Below are 21,665 nucleotides of genomic sequence, written 5' to 3'. Positions count from 1 at the left end.
GAATTTGTATATTTTTATTTTTTAATATATCATTTTAATAATTTGGATTAATTTGCCATAGTGATTTTGTAAATTTACAATGGTAAATTTATGTAGTTATAACTTCTTCCAATGTTAACTTCTACCTTTAAAGATATTTACATCTCGGCTCGATAGACCCCATAGTAAATTACTGTGACTCAATAACTCAGCGTGTCAAATTTTTGTATGCACACACTCACTTTAAATATAATTCTCAGTTTGAGGTTTGAACATCTGTCTCTTCTCCTAAAATAGCCCTTCTGATTAGGGATTAAATCTTTGGAGAGAAGAAAAAATATTCTGGATTCAACATTTTTGAGAGAAAGGAGTAACTAGTAGTGGTGATAGGCGAAATGGTAGAGAGTTGGAGAGTTGGTGTTGTATTCCCAGAAAACATGATTGGATTTGCCAGAATTTAGAACAGCAAGAATGGGTCTTTACATGCCACTATTCAGAGCCTGCACAACTTCAAGAGCGCTGACTCAACTCCATGCCCGCCTCATTGTCACAGGCCTCCATAAAGAGCCCCAAGCCTCCACCAAGCTCATAGACTCCTACGCCAGAACGGGCTCTCTCGAAACTTCAAGAATCATCTTTGGGTCATTCCCGGAACCAGATTCTTTCATGTGGGGCGTGCTGATAAAGAACCATGTCTGGAATTGCTGCTTCCAAGACGCCATTTCTCTCTACGACGCCATGCTTTTCCACCTTCCCCAAATGGGCGATTACACATTTCCTCCAGTTTTGCGGGCGTGCGCTGCAATTGGCGACCTAGGAATCGGCCAAAAAGTGCACGGGAGGATTGTTAAGTCGGGGTTTGAGTCTGATCCTATTGTAGAGACGGCGTTGTTGAATATGTATGGTGAGCTGGGATGTATACTCTATGCACGGAAACTGTTCGATGGAATGCCGATTAGGGATGTGGTTTCATGGGGTTCCATTATTTCTTGTTATGTACATAATGAGCAGCCAAGTGAAGGTTTGGAGCTTTTGAGGGGAATGGCGAAGGAAGAGATTGAAATTGATTCAGTTACACTGCTCAGTGCAGCAGAAGCCTGTGGGGAGTTGGGTCTATGGAGACTAGCAAAATCTGTGCATGCTTATGTGCTGAGAAAGAATATTCAAAGTGATGTGACACTGAATACTTCCCTTATTTCAATGTATGGGAAATGTGGCGATACGGGTAGTGCTGAGGCGCTTTTCCGGTCTGCTGTCATTAGGAGTATTTATACCTGGACAGCAATGATTTCTAGCTTTAATCAAAATGGATGTTATCGAGAGGCGTTGGGAGTGTTTGTTGATATGCAGTTGCAGGATTCAACTGTGGAACCTAATGAAGTTACTTTGATGAGTGCCTTGTGTGCTTGTGCTAGGTCAGGTTGGCTAAAGGAAGGGAAATCTATTCATGGTTTTCTTATAAGAAACAATATCGATGCTGATAATGACATTCTGAGGTCTGCTTTAGTAGACTTGTATTCCAATTGTGGAAGGCTAAGAGATTGCCTCAAGGTATTCGACCCAGCACAAGACCGTCATATTGTTTCGTGGAATATGCTTATATCTAGTTATGCTCGTGAAGGGATGTGTGAAGAGGCGTTGATACTTTTCACGCAAATGTTAATCAAGGGCATAATTCCAGACTCTTTTACTCTTGGAAGTGTCATTAATGCCTGTGGAGATATTGGATTTATTCAACTTGGAAGTCAGATGCATTGCCATGTTATCAAGGCAGGGTATTCAGAAAACGAATTTGTTCAGAATTCTCTGATTGACATGTACTCCAAATCTGGACTTGTGGACTCAGCATATGCGATATTCGAGGAGATCCCGGACAGAGGAGTCGTGGCTTGGACTTCCATGATGTGTGGATTTCATCAAAACGGTAAATCTGAGGAGGCCATCGCTTTGTTTTCTAAGATGTACTCGGATTCTCTTGAGATGAATGAAGTCACCTACTTGACCGCAATTCAAGCATGCTCTAATTTAGGATATTTAGAAAAAGGGAAATGGATTCACCATAAGCTGATAACCTTTGGTGTAAGAGAGGATATGTATATTGGCACAGCCCTAACAGACATGTATGCCAAATGCGGGGAACTTCAAATGGCTCGACAAGTCTTTGACAGCATGACAGAAAAAAGCGAAATTTCCTGGAGTGCCATGATAGGCGGGTATGGGTTGCATGGTCATATCGATGCTGCCATATCGCTCTTTACCGATATGGTAGATTCAGGAATTAGACCAAACGACGTTATATTCATGAATATTCTCTCTGCTTGTAGTCATGCTGGCTACGTTAATGAAGGAAAGTCTTACTTTAATGCAATGTCTGATTTTGGCATTGAGCCCAAATCTGAACACTTTGCATGTCTCGTTGATCTTCTTAGTCGAGCCGGTGATGTAGAAGAAGCATATAAGGTGATCAACTCAATGCCATTCCCGGTAGATGCTAGCGTTTGGGCTTCACTCATTAATGGGTGTAGAATCCACCACCGAACAGATATTATCGCGAGTGTTCAAGAAAAGCTTGTGGATATACATACAGATGATACTGGGTACTACACCTTATTATCCAATGTATATGCAGAAAGAGGAGAATGGAGTGAATGTAGGACAGTAAGGTCAAAAATGCAAAGTGCAGGTCTTAGTAAGGTCCATGGGTACAGTATGGTTGTGGTTGATAAGAGAATTCATCATATGCCTGGTGGATGATCAGGACTAACTGATTTGCTATGAGTTTCTGGATACCTGTCTGGGAAGTGGGAACTTCATCATATGCCTGGTGGATGATCAGGACTAACTGATTTGCTACGAGTTTCTGGATACCTGTCTGGGAAGTGGGAACTGCAATATGAAGCTCATTTCATTTAACAGTTGAGTTTGCTATGGTGGTCTGCCTGAAAGAGGTTTTGTTGGGCAGAGGCTGGTGAAGGGCCAAATCCAGCATCGTAGCTGGGGGATTGTTGGGCGGAGACTTGACACCCTGCCTCTCGAAAATGTAATGGTATATAAGGTAATAAAGTTGCATCTTCGCTGTGAGCTATGACTTTTGGCATCAGATAGCTGGGGGATTGTTGGGCAAAGGCTTGGCACCCTGCCTCTCGAAAATGTGGTGGTATATAAGGAAATAAAGTTGCGTCTTCGCTATGAGTTATGACTTTTGGCGTAATGATAAGCGCTTGATCCTAAGTGTGAAGTTGAACCGCAATAGCATGAAGCTTTTGAGGTTCTAAGTTTCTGTTTGTGCTGCTGATATGAAAGGGTTTTTTAGAAGGGAACCTTGAAACAATGCAAAATCTTGGAAGATAAGAGATTTGCATAGCAAGGGAGGAGGGTTGTTGTAGTACCGGTGTACCACTCCATACATTCTGACAAAGAACCAGACTTCCTGGCTAGTTTATGGGTAGTCCTATTCGCAGAACGTTTAACGAAAGTGAAATTCACGTGAAGAAAAGTTCTTGCAAATTTCATTAACATAATTTAGAATCAAATTAAAGATGAGTCCATTCCATTATTATCAACTAGGAATTATGAAAAGACAAAGTGCACTCTATTCTGTTGTTATGTTTGGTGGACTTGTACATCTTATTTTATGTAAAGTATTATTATAAGAACAAGTTATAGACATTACAATGCCAACATTATTACATGTAGTTTGTTTAGTGTGTAGGTTAAACCCAATTCACCATTCTTTGTGTACTTTTTATTCCTTAGAGCAGTGTTTAGCATTATTTTGTTTTTAGTTGTGAAGGTGTAGTATTTGGAAATAATGTATTGTTTATCAAAATAAGTCAAACATGATGTTAGTCCGATCTCAAGAACGCGTCATAGACATTAACAGAGCAACAGAATGTTAGTGGGATCTCAAAAACCCACCAAAATACTTAAGTGAAAGGATATTGATATGATCTCGAGAGCTTGTTAGGTGAGACATAATGCTTAAAAAAATTAACGGGCTATTCACAGTATCCCCACATTCCACCACACATCTCGCTAGTTCTTCTCGCTTGAAAAATCCAATTATCGGACACTCTCCTCTTTAAATGAACTCCAACATGTGTTTTAGCCCTCTATCCATTTAGCACTTCTCATACACGTATAAATAGAGGATTCCCACACTTTAAATAGTAACTTTTGAAATATTGATCATCCAAGAAACCTTAGCTATCATCTCATGTGTTAAACCTTCAAAATTTCATTGTATTTCTTCTTGAAGAGCCTACTTCCTTCATTTTCTAATCATCTAGCCTTGAAGAAATGAATTGATTATTGGTTATAATTAATTTTTTTTAAAAAAAAATAAAATAACAACCTCTATAGATAAGGAAAGAATATAAATTTTGTAAAAACTGCATCCTGCAACACACCACAGAACCTATATTACGAGACCAAAGCTCACATGAGCAGTTCAGTTGGTCACAAAGGTAAAGTTTGGAAACAATGATCCGGGATCAAGTCTCACCAGCGACAGTGTGAAAGTAACCTCAAAGTGAGGGGGCTTCTTGTGCAGTTGTGCCCAGTAAGCAAAGGTCTAACCTTCTGTGTTCAACTGAGTACCATGATTAACATCCTTCCAAATGCTATGTCGTGAGGGGCCTTGGGATGGGGGATTCAACCTTTTAGGAACAACAATCTTAATTATGAGACCCAAAAAACCAAAAATGAGAATAGAGGGAAAGTGTTGTTTCAATATGTAATTAAGAGTAAAAGATATTTGGTATTTGATTCATAGAAGAGACTGCATATATTTGAAGCAATGCTGTATAAATTCAGAAGACATCAGGCAGCATTATTCCTGAATACTTAGTTGGTTACCAAACCACCAACCAGAAGACATATCACAGCCATGGGGCACTGAATTATGGCACATAGAATGTACAAACACAATCCTCCCGGCTTAACGCAACGTTAACTCCAACTCCCGGGGAGTAACGAATTGAAAGAAAAGAAAACAAAAGGGCAGGGGCACCTCCTAAGTCTCTTAATATCCTCTCTATAATAAAATGGTGATGAACTATAAGTTGCAGCCTCGTCTCCAATGTTTAGGTTAATGGGAGAGCGGGAGGATTACCTGCCGGAGGACATCTTTGCCTTCGGGGGCGTCTAGTTGTCTTTCCCCATCCGGTTAGGCTTTTGTCCTCTAAAACAGCTTCAATATTACTAAGTTGCTGCGCTAGAGGAGTGGGGGCCACTGAGCTTGAAGCGGGAGCGGGTGGTGGTGGTGGTGGTGGTCCTGTGTCGATGACCACCGTTCGTCGTCTCCCCCTGGCACCCCCGTTTCGAGTTCCGTTCCTTCTTGTCAACCCGGAAGTCCATGTGTGCCCCGTGGCTCTCATTAGCCCTCCAAATGTCTGTATGTCCTCGGTTACTTCATGCCTTGACAAGGAAGCCAAACCGGGGAGGATGTCCCTCTGAAAGTCCCTCCGCTGCCTTCCTCTTCTCGACTGACCCCTTCGAGGTCGGTTAGGAACAGAAGCTGCGCCTATATCGTCCGCATATTGGAATTCGGGAATGAACGGCTTAGGCATGTAGTCTTCTTCCTTGGTTTCTGTCAATTGCAATGTCATTGCCTCGAAATAATCTATTCCCTCGAGACAAGAATTCTCGTTTAGTACACCGTCCTTGCTAGCCCTAATTTCTTTGTCAGACTTGGATTTGAGTTGTTCATCGGCAGAAGAGGAGACTGCGTTGGCAAACCACTGGAGCGATTTTTCCAAAGGATCTTCAGATGGATCCCGACATTTCTCCTCTATCTGCATGGATGACGAGATAGCAACTATTGCTTCTGCTGCAAAACTGGCAACTTCATCTCTTGCTTGCTCGTCTTTGTGTTCGGGCAACTGCAAAGATGCCTCATTTTGCATATGCTCTTCCTCCACGAGATTATCTTCCTCAGTGTCCGAGGCAGCGGGAGCTTCCAAATCAATCTCTATAACGCTCTTTCTTCTAACATTACTAGTTGCAGCAGAGGGTCGTGATTGATCTTCTTCTTCTTCTTCAGGAATACAAAAATTCAAATCGATGTGATTTCTGATACTAGTATCTTTCGAGCCCGTCCCCTTGTCTCCAACAAGGGGAGGTTCCGGGGTTACGTGATCCTCCAACTCACCATTTGAGAGCTCCCACACCATGTTCATATCAATCACAAAATTCTTCTTCTCGTTCCTATTATGTTCTTCGGGTGAGGGTTGAATGGCTGCAGAAGTAGAAACAAGCAAAGACGACTCATTTTTTGGGGAAAAACGGGGGTTTTCCAGAATCGGAACTCCGAGAATTTTTTTGACATTTTGAGTCTCCCCAATCTCCTCCTTGGCCTTGATTTCACGCCCCCTTGAAGCCGATGTAACATTCTGACTAAATAATTCATTTTGATTATTCTGCATTCTTCCCTCGTTTGGCCTAGCTGCTTTAAGCCAAGGCAATGTTGCTGCAACATCTTCGAGATTTCTTTCGTTATTACCAACAAACTCCTCGTCTTGCAGATTGATGACCTCATTCGTAACATTCAGATCAAAACCTTTCGCAGACTTCGAATCCCTCGAGTTGGAGTCGACAAGAAACTTCTCGTGTTTATGATTAGCAGAGTGTTCAGACAATACATTGTCGCTCTTATTGTAGTTTAGACGATCCAAAGGGAGCGAATGGAGGTGAGCAGATGGTTCCCTCGACCCAGACGAAGAAGATCCATGGTAAAAACCGTTCTTGACAGGTAGATCACTGCCCAAACCGGGATTGAACCTAGAAATGCCCGTTAGGGGGTTCGGAGAAGGCTGTGTATTCCTACTACTCAAGGCTGCAGATGAGTTTGCGTGAAACAACGCTAACTTTTGACTCGAGCTACTTGTCGGCTTTCCCAAAGCTGAAACGGAATGTGACCACGAATTGGCAAATTCGGAAGAACTAACGAATGGGCTGGGGGAAGTAAACAGTGATGTTCCAATGGGTTCCACACGACTAAGATTAGGGTTTTCACGAGCTCTCTCAAAGGGTTGCTGCTGTAAACCATAACCTGTCCTCTCTCTCCACAGCTCATCCCTAATCCCGTGACTCGGATAAATTCCGGGATTTTGATGAGTTTTATTAAGTATACCAATTTCAGCTGGACGGGACTGCATAGGTAACTTATTCTGTTCGAAACCTTGAGAAACTGGAAATTGGTTATTTTTCATGTTACCTGCACAACAGAATAACCAACTTACATACAATACAAACACAAAGAATCCAAAAACGAAACATTGTTTCAACAAGAATACATTAAGAAGGTATTTATTACCTGAATCGTAAGTATATGAGAGCCACTCTCTCTCTTTTCCCTTACTGTCCACGGAAAAATTACTGATCAACCCCCCATTGGAGCTTCCGTGATGAGAGTTCCACATCATTTCTCTTGATGAAGCTAAAACCCCCCCGGGATTTGGTCTACTAGTGACGTTTGGGATTTTAGCATCTTTGGCGGGGTTAGCACAATGACCGAGAAAGTTAATGGACGATGGAGCGATGTTTGCTGCTTCCTCGAACTGGGCAGGTTCGTTGAGATCTGCCAACCCGAACGCACTTCTTAAACACGAATTGGACATCGAAGCGTCTTTTTGGGAATCACTCGTTTCACAACCGCCAAGGAACAATTTAACACCGTTGTCTTGTGGAATTGTGAAGCTTCCGTTAGCAGCAGGATAACTCGGACAGAAAGATTCTTTGGAATCCTGTAACTGTTCGACATCATCGGTATCTATATACTGATCGGCTGGCAGATGAAGATCAAACAACTTTTTCCGAACTTTTGATGGTCGAGCCTCCAACGCTTGACAGCTTTTCGGGGAAACCCCGTTTTGGAATTGAAGCCGACCAGACTGTACTACATTGTTTCCCTTTGCACAGCTTAAGGGAGAATTTACGATTTCAGTACTACATGTCGAGGCTCTAGCATAACCCGAAGAATGTGCTAAAGGAAAACCGGTCATGTGCCATTTCTGAGCATCTTCAGACGGCAATTGCGATCCTAGGATGTTAGATGACGATGATGGCTCCATCGACATCCGATTCGGTTCCTTCCTTTTAACTTCTTGCATCATGTCTCTTTGGATTCTGTAAAGGCGGTGAAGTTCTAAAACCTAGATGCAAAAGTAAACGTAACTCGCAAGATAACAAGACCTCGATGCAGAGAAAGTTTTAACTAAAACTCTCTCATCCAAAAGAAACAAAAACATCTGGAAAAAAAATTAAAAAAATTTGCACCTGATTCTTGAAAATTGCCTCGTGTTCGAGCATTTTCTGCTTTACCGCGTCCTTGTCATACCCTGGATAAGCATCCATTGCGCCCCGAGACATGAAGCCATTACAATATTGCCCATTCGTTGTTAAGGCCCTATCGCCGTAAAAACGGGACCAATTACTACTGCTAGCGCCCTCGCTAAGGTGGTTCCTCATGGAGCAATAACCTGGAACGTAGTAGTCCTTATAATGCACTTGGGTTCCCATCCCTCCACGAATAAGAGAAAGCAAAACAGAATAAATTGTTTACCCTGACTTCAAAGAGTAAAAGTTTTAAATTTGCAACTATTCCTAACTCAAAACTAGCTTCCGTTAATTAATGAAGCTATTATATGTGTATTCAATCAAAACCAGATAGAAAAAAGAAATTAAAGGCAATAGATTCATATGTTATTCAAACCGCACATTCTTTCACAAATTTTCACATCCAACAAAGGAGGGTGTTGAATTGCGGGACAGGGACATTTTTCTAAGTCAAGAAAAGGTGGAAAAGGATAAAGGCCGGACAAATTAACAATAGACATATAAGATTTTGCTATCCCAAAAAAGGATGCAAAGCATAATGAAAGTTGAACCCCACCAGTAAAAGTTGTCCAGTTGAGTAAGCCGTTATCGAAACTAAATTCTAAACGACAAATATTCTGGTTTTAGAACAGAAATACGGAGTAGCTAACTTTGTCCCACATTTCAAGGCACTTGAAAATGAAGGAAGCCTCGCACACCGAGTCCAACCCTCTTCAAATCACTTATCTTAGCGTTTCACTTTCACTTTATAAGCACCCCAAATTTAAGAAACAATACGGTGATCACATTGTGCAAAAAGACAGACCCGTTGCAAAAAAAATAGGGGGACTTCTTCTTCCCCAAAACGTCGAATCCCCAACCCCAAGGGCCCCCCACACTCCGGCTCAACAGAGCATTTGGGAGGATGTAAAAACTAGGGGAACTTCTTCATAGACTAGTAATTGAAGTCAATACAATTAACGGCTTAACACCATTCTCGACAGGACACTATACTAGCAACTCAAGCCGTTCACCACACTGTTATATTGAACTTCAGCATAATCACCAAACGGGAAAAGGCAACAATACACAACGGAGGATAGTACCATAAGTGCACCTTAATATTTCATAACGAAGCATTCACTTATACGTCTAGAACTAGAACTCTCTAAACATCGAACCCAAACCTAAAAACGGCCACGAAAACCTCAAATGGTTAAACGTTAACTAGAACAACATAACAAAACACCCAACCCACCTAAATAGCTCAACGAAAACTAGCTAACACATCTCAGTCGATAAACAACAGGTGGCTTACTATGATCAGAAGTTGAAACACCATAAACAAGAAATCCACCAATCTTCTCTTTGCTTGATACAAATTACACAATAAGCATTTTAACAGGGAAATTTGGACATGACTCCAAAGAACTTGTATAAAGCAAGGAAAGTAGCAATTCTCTGAATTCACAAGAATCAATTTATAAACACAGAAGCTAAAAAGATCTCAACTATTAAGATCACTTGCCAAATCTGTAAATACACATTAAAATTATTTATGTAAAATCAAAACAGTACACAAAGCAAGAAAAGCAGCATATCCCATTCATCAAGATTAACCAAACCAATAAATACAAGACCCTAACAAGGCATAATTTGAATACATATAACCACACAATTAATTATTAAACCCCAATTATATAAAACACAATCAATTGTTGTTTATTCAAATCCAATAAAATCAAAACACCTAAAATGATGAATAAATAATTTTTACCTCAGACCCACATCCTTGAACCATGTCTCTTCATGACCCTCTCTCAAGATTGAATCATTGTGCTAAGGCAACTCAAAATCACAGGAGAATTCAGAGCCCAAGACTGACACTAAGCCAAGCCAGATAGAATCATAGAACCCCCCGAAAAAAAAAAGGAAAAATAAACAAAGAAGAGGAAAACAATTATTAAGGAATAATAAATACTAGGAAACAAGAAAGGGTGTGGTTTGGTAACACCATTGAAGAAGCTCAGATCCTCATGAAACTGAACAAAAGAATGGAGATTTCGATCTGCTGGGGCCACACAAAACACAAACACCCTCTCTCTCTCTCTCTATAAAGCAAAGCCCTTTCCTTTTAGAAAGAGAAAGAGAATAAAAGAAGAAGAGCTTGCAAGAAGTGTGTGTTTTAGTATATTTTTTTTGTTTTCTAGAGAGAGAAAGAGAGAGATCCCAGATAAGAAATCTTTCACACAAACAAACGACCTTCTAAGAACAGTGACATGAATTTTGTCAACATCCGGTCTCCTTTTTATTCCCTACTTTTCTCTTCTCTCTCCATGATTTCATTTTAAATTTTCGAAATTATTCTCAGATTTTTTTACAGAAATCAAGCATTATTCTTCCTTGTATTTTTTTAACCTTTTAATATATCTTAAAACAATTACATATCATTATTGTATTTTAATATTGTGTGACTCTTTATTAATTCATAAGAATGTAAGATACATCAATTCACAAGCAATCAATAAAAAAATTAACCAATCTCATAATTAATATTCTATAGTAACTTTAGTAAAAATATAATTTTTAAATTTTTATTTAATGTGTAACACATTTGGACAATTTTTTTTTGAGTATTGTTGACTCTGTTATAATGCAGTATCTGTTAATAACTATTTTCTGGCTCAAACTCACCATGTTCCATATAGGAGTGCAACCGACTTCCACTAGACCCCAAAGTCTTGGACAACTGTAAGTTCTTTGTATTCAAATTTAAAGTCTATCTTTGCATTGCTGTTAAAAGGTTGATTCCTTGACCCCAAGGGCCCACACAACTTAAACTCTATCTTATCTAAATGGATTGCATCCCAGTTTCCAGGGTTCCCACCAGGCGACCACTCTTAGTACTCCTAAAAAAAAATAAAAAATAAAAAATTTTGGTGATTCTAGTTTGGTCAGACTAATACTAATCCAGGACCCCTCCTCTAAAGTCATCGCGGAGATAAATCGCGAGTTGCGTAATCAGCCCACCGAATAAATTCTAGTATTCATGTCCGCACAAGGGATTCAATCCAAAACTTCTAAAGTGGACAAATCCCTTATGCACACCAACATTTGGTCATATCTACTGAGCCATTGAGTTATCATAATTTACATTCTTCCAAATACTTTGTCGAGTCGGGATGTGGGACTCTTGTGATTGGAGATTCAATCTGCAGTGGAATAGTAGGGCTTACGAAGTTATGGTGTAATCCTTAAATATTGTAATCAATATAAATTATTAAAATAAAACCATACCAAACCATATTGTAATCAATATAAATTCAATGCGATTAATATTTTCCTTCTTTTCTTCCTTACATTTTGGGCCTATCATTAATGAAAATGTCAACACTCATGTTATATAACTGTCCAATTATATAGGTAGTAAGTAAATCCACCCATAAATTGACGATAAATTTTTCAGTAGATTGTGAGTAAAAAATACATTTTTAATATATCAAAATACATTATTTATGTATTAAATGTATATTATTTGATAATAATATAATTTTATTATATAAATAATGTATCTTTAATATTAAAAATATATATTTTATTCGTAATTCAGTATGGTCGATAGAATAATAATTGTATTTTGACAGCACAAATATACCCCTATAATATGTATCCCAATACATACTCTATGAGTGCCCATACATATACTCTATTATTTATTTATTTATGCCTTGCGCTAAGTACACGTCTGCATTACTCTTAACAACAAACAACCAACTTGGACAATAATTATTTATATATTAATAATAAATTTAAAAAAAAAAAAACGTAAGGTGGAGTATTTCGATTTATTGAACTTTCATAGCTTTGGAACTATAAATTCATTTTAATCATGTATTGGTGTTTACTAGTATCACACATACATACAAGATTGATTTTGAAGTGTTTGGTAAATATATATTAGCTGATTGGGTTAGTGAGTTTGACTAGTTGATAACATTAGTTTATTGTAAAAAAAATATTTGGTAAATTAGTTGTTAGTTGATTGTTGATTACATGCAAAATGACTTTTTTTTTTTAAAAAAAAACTTATCAAAAAAAGCCGCTTTAAGCAGCTTTTTAAAGTTTAGCATTCTAGGGTAATACGTTGTTACAAAAAGCTAATTAATCAAATAGTCATATTGATTGTTTAACCAAGTCAAACAACTAATAGTGATCAAATAAGTAAAAATTAGATGATAAACTAACTATATTACCAAACATGACCTTTGTAAGAAAAAAAAATTATATTTCACATACTTTAATTTATGAAAAACTCACAATTATTATTCAAAAGTTTGCTACGAATAAACTGGCATCCTGCCCTTAATAAATAAATAAATATATATATATATATAGTAATGATGTATCTTTCTTATTTTGTTTCTCTTTTTCTAGCTAATTCATTTGTGATTAGGTTTGAACAACTTACATGTAATTAATCAATATAAAATTAAGGTTTTCAAAAAAAAAATCAATATAAAATTAAAAGGAAAAAAAAAGTAAATATCATTAAATTAACAATTTATCCTGACATATTTCTAAGATATAAGGACAACAATTTATCAAATAAATCAAATTTTATGATGTATGCAAATGTAATAACCAAACCAAGTATCTAATTCTCATAAAAAGTTGAATAAGCACTAGTCTCTCATTGTCAAGAATTTTTTTTTTTTTAACATAATTCTTAAAAATTATCAAGCCAATAAAAATGTTTTTTTTTTTACCAGTGAATTACTGACACAACTATTCCATCACCAAATTTTTAAAGAAAATATCTATTATGTTTATATAATGGCAACATGGGACCATGGCTCATTTTATTGAAAAAAGTGTTGACCCAAGCGGGGTGTTGGGGGTGTCAATTTTTATTGATAAGATATTGGTCCAACAAGAATAATGAAAATCTATTGGCTAAGGAAAGAATGAAGCATGGAGCAAAATAATAATTAAAAAAAAAAAAAAAAGTGGCGAGGTGCTGCCAGGGGTATCAAACCCACAACTGCTTAGGCTCCCACTTAACAACACAATCACCAACCACCCAAGCTACTTAGATCTCTTATGCATTAGAGGGCAAGAAGTTCAACTTATGCATGGGGAGTGCGCTAGAAGCAAAAAAGTGTGGTATAATATGGTCCGTTTATTTAATTAAATTAAGGGTTGTGATTTGTTGTTTGATAAGCCGTTACTATGCATAAAGAAACTGTCAAAAATTAATCTAATGCCCATGGTGCATTAAATAATAAAAATAAGCATTTAATTGTAGAAAAAAAAAGCATATCCTTTTGATCAAGTCAAATTGACAATCTAAATTAGGCCATATATTCTCACCTATGATGAATGAGTTTTTATGAGAGCCAGACCTATATATATATATATAATTACTTTTTATTTGTAAATACAATATTGTATAATTTATCTCTCTCTAATGTTTTTTTGTCAAAAAACAAAAACAAAAAATGAGGACACGTTATCACACATTCACACACCACTTTTTCTTCTTCTAAAAATTTAATTAATGAAATATTTTTTACAATGTTATGAATTACAATATCATATATTTTATAAAATTATACTTTATGCTTTATTTGCCAAATGTATATAAGAGGGAGTATAACTCGGAAATGTAAATACTAAATACAACTCTCCAATGGATACAAGACATTACAACCCATGGTATTGTAAATTTGTTCTTCAAATAATTTGATTAAAATACACCTAGTTTTGTTACTTTAAGAAAAAAATAATAAAAGGAAATTTGAAAAAAAAAGTCAGAAAAGAATAGTCAACATTTATTTAAAAAATTGGAGACTTATTTCCTTTCCAATTTGTGGAATAAATTCTGACATCTTGTTTTGTAAAAAGTGCAAAAATCAAGAATTTTCTAAGGCTTCAGAACCTATCTTTATATCTTAGGTGGAGTTTATATATTTGTAAAAAACAATAAGAAAAGGCAATAATATACGGAGTAATTAATTTTGTGAAAAGGAATTTGTAGGGTGGTGATTGGATGATTCTCTGTGTTCTTACAGACAGTTCACAGTTGTGAAGTGTGAACTATTAATTATTTCTATTTTACACACGTGGCGCCATCTGCAGCATACCAACGGCCTATATTTTCCCAAAACCCTTTGTTTTTTTTTTTAATATATAACTCAAGTTTGTCGGATTTGTGCATTATATTTTGAATCCCCACTTTGCCATTGAGAATAAATTTTGTTTAAGTGGTTCATCACCTGCTTTAATGTCACGACTAAAGATAATAGTGTGGGATACGAATCTCACTGAAAACATGACTATAAAAAGGTCATGGATGATGGAAGGTGTGTATTGAATTTCTTATGTGTACATAAAGACTAGAGTTTGACTAATGAGCTTATTGCGTGACTTGTGATTTATATTTATATTTACAGTGGCTCTAGGAACAAGTCATGTAGCCTGTAGGCTTTAGAATAGTTCGGTGAAGATGAATCACCTATGTATAAAAAAAAAAAATTTAGTCCACTCTCAAGACTAAACTTAGTTGATTTTTAAAAGATGGCAAATATTCAAATGGATGGTTAAAGATTAAATGTGAAATTCCTAATATTTTTGGGTGTATAAGGGTTTTCATTGTAGTGATTACTGATTAATCCTCTCGTTGAATAGATGGAAGATTACTCCATACTTAAAATAGAGGATTGAATCCTGGACATTTGGTTAAAGATAAATGACTCTCTTCCATTCAACCACACCTCCCAGTTCAAGAAATAGCTAATATAATCCCAAATGAAAGAGTTAAAGTTAGAGATGTCAATGTGAATTGGGTACAAATAATATGCAGTTTAACAATTATATAAACATATATGTAATAAAATAAATTTTTATAATTTTAATTAAAATCTTAAAATGTATAAATTATATTTTATAAATTTAAATAATTTAAAATTTTCAATAAATTAAATATGTAGAAAGACAACAATCTAAAAATGTGAAAAGAGTGGGCTTGAACCACAATAGTGTTGCGTTCATGTGAACCTAGGTTGGATCTGTCCACCCGGTATAACTCGTTAAAGTTTACATAAAAATAAAATAAAAGTGTTAATGTTTAACTTGTAAACATTAAGAATTTGATGCTTCCATAGTTCCGTTCCATTTTAACATTGTTTTGATCAAGTCATGTGTTACAATTTTGTATATTTAATAATTATATATTATGTAATCCTATCACAAATTCACTACATAAAACAAAATAAAAATACAAGGTTGTGTTTACTTTAATTATAGGGTTGGTTATTTTATATGAATGAAATTTGTTAATTTATTGTTCCTTGTTATCTTATTCTTATCTTTGGGTCATTGTCAGTCATCTCTTTGGGTGAAAAGGCAATTGGTGCACTATGAAACGGAATCCCCAAAATTAGTGAACTTTCTTTATATTTACTCTCTGAAAGTTTATTTAAAGGGCAGGAGTAATAATTATTATTCCATATTATTTATACTTAGATGATCTCAACTTCACCTTTCAAAAAAAAAGATGATCTCAACTTCATTGGACAAATCTTAAGCCTATAAGATGTTATTCCTAAAATTACTGTTGAGGTAAATTACAAGTCATACAATTAATCTTGAACCTTTTTCTCATTCATGTATTTCTCGTGGAATCTAATCCCACACTGTCGCTTTCAGTTGTTACATCAAGTTAAGAGACAACTTACTAGGCTAAACCCCATGATCTATTATTATTATTATTATTATTATTATTATTATTATTATTATTATTATTGACCCTGTTTGGTAAATAGTTGTTAGCTGATTAGGTTAGAAGGCATGATTAGTTGATAACATTAACTGATTGTAGAAATGTGTTTGGTAAATTAGTTGTTAGCTATTAGCTGTTTGAGTAGCATTTTCAATTTTAGTATTTTGGAGTTACAAAAAGCTTATTAACCAAACAGTTACATTGATTTTTAACCAAATTAAACAATTAATAGTGATTAAATAAGTCAAAATTAACTGATAGACTAATTATTTACGAAACAGACCATTATTATTAAAATATTTTCCAACCTTCTAAAACCACATTCTCTTTTGGGAATATGTGATATTGATGGGTGGAATTGTCATGTGATATGTCTGCCTTCAATCATTATTGCACAATCTCTTTTCCAATATTTTCCCTTTTTTAATTAAGAATATAAATTTAAAAGTATTTTTTTGTCGAAAAAATTTATGCAATTAGTACTAATTATTATATAACATATTTAATCGCAATCATGAGAATTTGTTGACGAGTCGGCGAAAGTGCCAACAATATGCAAGTCATTATGTTCCAAAGTTGTAAATCAACTTGCCTATATCTAATTGCACAATACATCCTCATACAAATCTACTGCAATTTATTTTCATTTTACATTGGTTATTACTAAAAAAGATATATTTTAAAAAATATAGATTGGTAACCATATCTCAAATTATGGCATATATAGATTAAGATCTGTTTAGAAACCTATAAATGAATTTTGAAAGTTATTTTTTGGATTTTTTCGTACGTGAGTATTCAAGGAAAATAAAGTTAAAGATTTTTTTTTTAATCTGGTCAACTAAAAAAAAAAAAAGTCGAATTTAGTAGAAAATGCCTTCATAGATTTTTTTGTCAAAAAGATTTTTTTTAATTATGTATTTTCTCACATTTATTTCTCATATCTTTTCAAGCTAATTTCACCACCACCACCACCACCACCATTATTGTTGTTGTTGTTGTTATTGTTATAACAAAGAAAATGAACAAACCAGAAAAATGCAATTTCTTAATTTTCAGCTAAACAGAAAAATATAATTTCCTGCCACATTCAGCTAAATATTAAAACAATAAATTAGTTTTTAGAAAATAAGTAATTTTTTGAAAATCATATTCCGAAAAACATTTTTCAGCAAGCAAATCCTAAGTCAACGAATGTTTCATGATTTAATATTTTTAATTTACATGTCTTGTTTAACCTTTTAATACTGCTTATTCCCTAAAAACCCTACATCATTCTCTAGTAATTATAATTACAAGAGCATTTTGATCGTTATACTACTTATTCTCTTTCAATGCTCGCATATACCAAACGTTATAATTAAAATTTTCAGTAATTCTATTATTGTTTATCAAATAATTAAATTTAAATTCCTACTTTATTTTCACCTTATTCCTTTTCTACGGAACTATAATTTCTTTTCCTTTTAACTTCCTTCTTACAGCCAAACAATCTATTAAAGTTTTTTTTTTTTTTTTGAGAAAAACAATCTATTAAAGATTTAAAGAGTGAAACTTGAAAATGGTGGTTAGATAAATAAATTGGGAGTGATGGGTTGATGGTATAAAATGGATTCCACATGCATTCATGAAAGTGATATGATAGAAAGTAGGGTGTGACTATGCCTGTCTACTTAAAAATGGCATATTTTAGACTTTCAGATATTTTAGAGTTTTAAACTATATTACACTATTTGTGGATGAAGTCTCAATCAGCACCCAAAAAAAAAAAATGATTCTTACAAAGTTGAAATATAACAGGAATTGAGATTATCCATTGTTATTATTAAAGCAAAATACTTATAAGCTAAGTTTTGTAAATATACTATTACACAAAATTAGTGTCATTCAAGGTCTTTAAATACTATTTCTAAATGACACTTTTGTCCAATGATGTTGATATTACTAAATTGCCCATGAATTTGGACGGTAAAATCTCACAATCACTTGATTCACTTATGTTATTATATATAGATTATTATTATTATTATTATTATTATTATTATTATTATTATAAATCCTAAATGAATAAAATTTAAATTTTGCTTTTAAAAATTTATGTATGTAAATAAACTCGAGATCGAATTGCATAATGAAAGCAATAAAAGAGATAGGGGAGTTTTGAGAAAAACATATTTGATTGAGGTTAACCTGCTGATTGACGTTCTGTGTTGAGAGCATAATAAGAAGACACACTATAATCGAAAGTGAGAAGTCAAACATCAATTTTAGGTTAAAAATAAAAGAGGTTATTTTGTCTCAGAGTTATTTTTTCTTCCTAAAATCAATAGAATTGAAATACCATGGGGGTATGGGATTTTAATTCCATAAAATTAAAGGAATTTCAATTCCGCGAAATTGTAATTCCCTCCCATCAAAGGTCCCGGTAATATTTGAGAAGAAAAAGTATATAAAAAGTCTTAATTTAAAAGAATTTATAAAAGTTAGTAGTTTTTTTTAATATCAATAAATTTTTAAATAATTCTTTAAAATTCGTAATCAAATATCACCTACTTTTAAAGATTATTTAAAAATTTTAATTTAATGTCACTCCACTTTTAAAGGCTTCATAAAGAATTGAATTAAATACCTCTAAATTTAAAAAATAAAAAATAAAAATCCACGAGTCTTTAAAAAAAATCTATGAGTCAGAATTTTTATACACCCCAAACTATTCCCTGTTAAATATAATTATATTGTAATTAGGTTCACTTAAAAAAAAACATATTGTAATTAGATACTCCGTATTACAATTCATTAAAAAATAATCACCACACTACTTTTAGAATTCAACATTAGAGTGAATAGGCATTGCACAATTTTTCTCAAATTTAATACGCAGTAATAATATACAAAAATACCCAACTAAAAGCCCCCTTTCAAATATACACATTTATTGCCTTGAAAAAATACACTCCTAAAAAACCTCACCTTTTTACAAGTCAAGCTACTTAATATAATTTTTTGTTTTCAAAAAAAAAAAAAAAAAAAAATATATATATATATATATATATATATATATATATATATATATATATATATATATATATATATATATATATATATATATATATATATATATATATATATATATATATATATATATATATATATATATATATATATATATATATATATATATATATATATATATATATATATATATATATATATATATATATATATATATATTTTTTTTTTTTTTTTTTTTAAAAAAAAAAAAAAAAAAAAATATATATATATATATATATATATATATATATATATATATATATATATAATTATACCTCAAGCAAAAATTCTACCTACCGCATATAATTGACTTAATTATCAAAATGGTCTTTGATTATAGTGAAATTATCAATTTAATTTTTGACTTTTTTTTTGTCTAATCAAATCTCTTAACTTTAAAAACCTTAACTAATTTAGTCATCCGTTTGTTTAGCCGTTAGACATTTGTTTACTCGAGACCAACTTATTAATTTTGCTATAGTCAAGGGACTATTTTGGTCATCACATGCACAATTTCCTATTTTATTAAACTAAAAAGTTAATTACAAAAATGGTACTTTGACTATAGCGAAATTATTAATTTGGTCCCAAGTAAACGGATGTCTAACGACTAAACAAATAGATGACCAAATTGTTTAAGATTTTTAAAGTCGCAGGACTTAATTCGCAAAAACATAGTAGTCAATGGCCAAATTGATAATTTCGCTATAATTAATAGACCATTTCGGTAATTAACTCGCATATAATTTCATTATTGTGCAAGATATGATACGGCGTATGTCATCATCAATTTAATAAAAAAACTATGAATGACTTTCAAGAATGGGATAAGATTCTCTTACCAACTAAAAATAATCTACAATAAAATTTATGGAAAAATAAAAGTTATCATCTGTACTTATATTTTAAAACAGTGTTTCAATTATTACCTTTTTTTCTTTTATTATTTACAAAGTAACAATTTTAATCATGTCACTGACTGAACCCATCATATATTGATGAGAAATTTATATTACAAAAATAGAGTAATCTTAAAGCATCTATATCAGTAGCTTATTTACGGTTTTTGAGGAGAAAAATGACACCACAAAAAAGAGAGAGGAGGAGAGAGTGTGATGGGTCTCTTCTGCAAATGGAGTAATTAACTTATTATAAAATTACTCTATTGTTAGATTTTTAATATTAAAAAAAAAAAGCAGAATAATTTTTAACGGTTATAAAAAGAAATCGTTAATTATTACAAATTATGGATTTATGGTATCGAAAAAAAAAAAAATTGAGGACAAAAGGTTAACATTGTAGGTGTACCAGACCCGACATAAAAAGGAGAGTTTATGAATGGAATGATTAGCGAGTCAATTAAGGTTAATCATCCATAGATTTTCCTTAAACCTTTTGTTTGATGCTTAACTATGTGTATAATTATGGGTTGTTGTGATCTTAGACCGGAATGTGGGCCCCACTTGCATCTAATGGTCATTTTCATGGAAAATGTGTGACACTTTCCACCTAGGTGGCATAAGATTTAGGTCAAGTCCATTATATATTATATTAATGTTAGTTGATTGTTAGTTTGGACTTTCATTTACATAGCTTATCTTTGGCATTTTGTCATTTATGTGCTAAAATTTGATAATTAGGTTAGGGAGTTTTGATTTATTCCATATTGTTCATGTCACCTTCTTAGAGTATTTTAAATAAAAAATAAACCATTATTTTAAGTAGTTAAAATTTATTGGAGTACAAATTAATGTCGAGCAATATATTATGTATCTCGAGAATATAATATTGATTTAATATTTTTTCATGTATGTGCCTCTTACTATTTAATTTAAAAAATATCTATTTTTTTAAAAAAAAATTATCTCGTAATGATATTTTTCTTTTATGTGCCTTGCGCTTATGAGCTCATAGTTGATCGGCTTTAGATGGAGACATTGACGAAGGACCTAACCATGTAAATTTTGAGTGGTTGAGATTCAATCAATAGTCGAGGTCTAATTTGTAAATTATGATATAGTTGAAAAAACATTTTTTGTATTTACTCTTGTTTATATTTTTATTAACATCTTCATTTAAAAGAAAAAGAAAAAAAGGCTTTAGATCATATTTATCTAAATATAAGTTGGCCAACTAAAAGATTTCAATATTTTTAATGTTGGCATTATTTCTAATCTAGGAAATACATTTTTCACTTTTTTATTCGGGCCATAAATGTGTTTTCAAGTTTTTTGTTTGAGTGGAAAATTTTGGACTGAAATAGGAAACATGTTCCCAAACTTTTTATTAATTAGGAAATGACTCTTAACATTTTTTTTTGAAAAGTTTTGATTAATTAGGAAACATTACGAAAACATTTTCAAACTAGTTTCGAAGACGAAACGTTTCCAAAATAAGGAAACACTATTCTCATGTAGTTGCCGTGCAACTTAGCAAGTGAGTAATAATAATTAATAAGAAAAATTGTTCACTCAATCTACTTGTATCTCTACTAAGTTTTTTTTTTTTTTTTTTTTTTTTTTTTTTTTTTTTAAAAAAA

The 21,665-nt window shown here is 33.4% G+C and overlaps 2 protein-coding genes across 6 annotated transcripts; one reads left to right on the top strand and one right to left on the bottom strand.

The window, feature by feature from the left end:
• Positions 1–307: 307 nt before the first annotated feature.
• On the top strand, positions 308–3,720 carry LOC116004241 (putative pentatricopeptide repeat-containing protein At1g69350, mitochondrial). The gene has a single exon (XM_031244206.1). It carries the CDS (start codon positions 451–453, stop codon positions 2,731–2,733), a length of 2,283 nt encoding a protein of 760 aa, XP_031100066.1. The 5' UTR covers positions 308–450; the 3' UTR covers positions 2,734–3,720.
• Positions 3,721–4,691: 971 nt separating this feature from the next.
• LOC116004355 lies at positions 4,692–10,491 on the bottom strand. Of its 5 annotated transcripts, none has more exons than XM_031244365.1 (4): positions 10,073–10,491; positions 8,257–8,547; positions 7,295–8,132; positions 4,692–7,195 (listed from the first exon to the last, which is right to left on the bottom strand). In XM_031244365.1, exons 2-4 carry the CDS (start codon positions 8,497–8,499, stop codon positions 5,064–5,066), a joined length of 3,213 nt encoding a protein of 1,070 aa, XP_031100225.1. In that variant the 5' UTR covers positions 8,500–8,547; positions 10,073–10,491; the 3' UTR covers positions 4,692–5,063. The 5 variants fall into 5 exon arrangements, with proteins under 5 accessions (XP_031100225.1, XP_031100224.1, XP_031100226.1 ...); XM_031244364.1 differs by having other exon boundaries at positions 8,257–8,501; XM_031244366.1 differs by having other exon boundaries at positions 8,257–8,459.
• Between the last annotated feature and the right edge of the window lie 11,174 nt (positions 10,492–21,665).

Source organism: Ipomoea triloba, chromosome 14, assembly GCF_003576645.1.
Source record: "Ipomoea triloba cultivar NCNSP0323 chromosome 14, ASM357664v1".
Taxonomy (NCBI): Eukaryota; Viridiplantae; Streptophyta; class Magnoliopsida; order Solanales; family Convolvulaceae; genus Ipomoea; species Ipomoea triloba.
The sequence above is the reverse complement of the archived record's forward strand: the minus strand, read 5'-3'. Positions and strand labels throughout refer to the sequence as shown.